Source organism: Plasmodium cynomolgi, chromosome 13, assembly GCF_000321355.1.
Source record: "Plasmodium cynomolgi strain B DNA, chromosome 13, whole genome shotgun sequence".
In the NCBI taxonomy this organism is placed as follows: Eukaryota; Apicomplexa; class Aconoidasida; order Haemosporida; family Plasmodiidae; genus Plasmodium; species Plasmodium cynomolgi.
Genome location: NC_020406.1, coordinates 1,198,918 through 1,201,426, shown reverse-complemented (window position 1 = coordinate 1,201,426; position 2,509 = coordinate 1,198,918). Strand labels below are relative to the sequence as shown.

The 2,509-nt window shown below is 42.4% G+C and overlaps 1 protein-coding gene across 1 annotated transcript; it reads right to left on the bottom strand.

The window, feature by feature from the left end:
- Positions 1 to 530: 530 nt before the first annotated feature.
- On the bottom strand, positions 531 to 2,173 carry PCYB_133580 (DNA-directed RNA polymerases III 39 kDa polypeptide; the record flags this gene model as incomplete). The annotated part of the gene is made up of 5 exons (XM_004224383.1): positions 531 to 923; positions 1,102 to 1,167; positions 1,260 to 1,316; positions 1,514 to 1,809; positions 2,128 to 2,173. Coding segments are annotated over 5 exons (858 nt in total), but the record flags the coding sequence as incomplete, so codon positions are not given.
- Positions 2,174 to 2,509: the final 336 nt, after the last annotated feature.

Below are 2,509 nucleotides of genomic sequence, written 5' to 3'. Positions count from 1 at the left end.
AATAAAGTACAGAGGTGTCTTTTCTTCCAATTTGACAAATGCACTCGCAAGTTTGAAAAAAAAAAAAAAAAAAAGGACACACCTATACGATGGGTATTCAAAAATGGACAGAAAAAAAAAAAAAAAAAAAAAAAAAAAACCGATTGACAGTGGTATACAAATTTAAAGAGAATTTAATACATTTAAACTAACCCACGCTTCGTTTCACTTCGTTTCGCAGCATACGTCACGTATATGGCGAAACATAACATACAAAAAAAAAAAAGACAAAAAAGGGGGACAATCCACTCCTGTCTTGACCCTCTAACGGGTGCTTAACTCGCGTCTATCTCTTCTTGTCCCACGGGATGGTGCTACTCATTCTGTAGGAAGGGCAGAAAATGGGATGGAAGCAGGATAAGTGGCCGAATGGGGCTGTCAACATGGATGGGCTACCACACGAGGCGGTCTTACCACCTCGCTGAGCGATGAGCATCTCCCCTCCTTGCGAGGCAAGCCTGGTAACTGCCCTCCATACATTCGCTCATTACCTCCAGGTTAAGGTAAAAATTCAAGTAGACGCAATTCTTCGGATTAATGGCTGTTTTCGTGTCCGAGTTACACTTATTAAAAATGTCGCAGGAGAAGCAGGGGAAGTTGCTAAAGTAGTTTTTCTTCTCATTATTGTAATAATAAATTATTTCCTCGTCGTTTCCATTTTTGTAAATTTTGATTCGCTCCTCATACAGCAAAGTCTTTATTACTCTATATATGTCATTGTCGGAGAAGTAACCGATGCTGCTGTTGAGATTTTTTATGTAATTAATGACGGACAGGACATTCGAGTTGTTGTTGTTGTACAGGTAAAAGCAGATGTTCTCCCGTATGTAGTCCACCACCTTTTTGTTGAATTCTCCGTCGGTGTAAAAGGAGCCTCCTATGACCTGCGCGGTGGAGTGGGGTAGCGGCAGCAAAGAGTGACAGCCAGCAAGGAGTGACAGTCAGCAACGTAGTGACGGAGAAAGGGCCAAACGGCGCTGTAGAACCCCTTGTGCTGCTACGAATAGGGTCCTCTTCGGGTGGTCAGTTGGACCCCCTTCCATGCCCACTAAATTCGATTACCTTTTCTGAGGCCTCCAAATCGTACAATATGTACATTTTGCGATTTTTCACGTGAATGTTATTTACCTGAACGGAAAAAAAAAAAAAAGGTGCAAAATTGCCTGAACGGTTCATATTTTTTTTTTATTTTATTTTATTTCTTTTCTTTTCTGCCTTACCTGCTTTATCAGTTTACACTCGCACAGCAGCTTGACGCCCTTCTGAACTTGGTGAATCTTAAAAAAAAGGGGGACAGAATAAAAGTGACGGCGTGTGCACAACATGGACGAGCTATTTTGAACAGCTAAACGGTGTAGTTCACACAAGCTGTCCCGTTCTTGCAACACGGCTAGGCGTATTTTTTTTTTTTTTTTCCAAAAAAGTTATGACCAGGTCAGGTAAAAAAGAAGAAAAAAAAAAAAATATATCTTACTAGCAATTTGGTTTGCTTCCTCAGGTCAGCTGTCCAAATTCCATTATTTTGGCTATTTTCCACTTTGGTAAAAATTAAAAAATCAATGTCGCTCAGCTCTTTCAATTTCTTGGTAACTTCTTCACTTCGCATCCTCGTTATGATTGTGTTGTTTTCATTCTTTATGGCGCAGGCTCTTGCATTTTCGAGGATGTTCAGCGCGTACACAATTTCGCTTCTCCGTAGCTTTACATTTTTTTTCTTTTCATATATTTCTTCCAGGTTTTCTATGTTGATGAAGTCCTTGTGGTCTAGTCCTGCACGCGGTGGGAACAAAATGGAAGGCGCGTGGTCGGTATAGCTGTGGTGGGTACAGCTGTGGTGGATATAGCTGTGATCGGATTGACCTGACTGGTCGGGCGCTCTCTGAAATGCTCCCTCACTGCTCCCTCACTGCTCCCTCACTGCTCCCTCACTGCTCCCTCACTGCTCCCTCACTGCTCCCTCACTGCTCCCTCACTGCTCCCTCACTGCTCCCTCACTCTCCTTCACAGCTGCGAACCGTTGGCCCGCACGCCTGCCCCAACGTCCGCAAATGTCGTACAACGCAACCCTCGCTCAGTTGCACACTGTACCTATTTTGTAGATATCCTTGACTAGCTGCCTATTGTTTGCGTTCATTTTCCCCCCCGGTAATAATGACTTACGGACTTCCTACCAGCTTCCCTGGGGGAATCGCGAAAAGGAAGGGGCGAAGGGAAATGGGCAGTTCGATGCAGAGTTGTACATTCCCATGATTTTTCATTTCTCAAGTAGGAAACAAATCAAATTAAATCAAATTAAACTAAGTCAAATCAAATCAAATAAAAAAAAAAAAAGCAAAATTCTCCTTGTCGCTTAAACGTGGCTCCAATCAAAAGAAAAAAAAAAAAAAAAAGGACGAGTTCCACGAGAAAAAGGAAAACGCCACGGATGCGAAACGGAAACGTCATTATTGCTAATAAAGAACGATAGAGT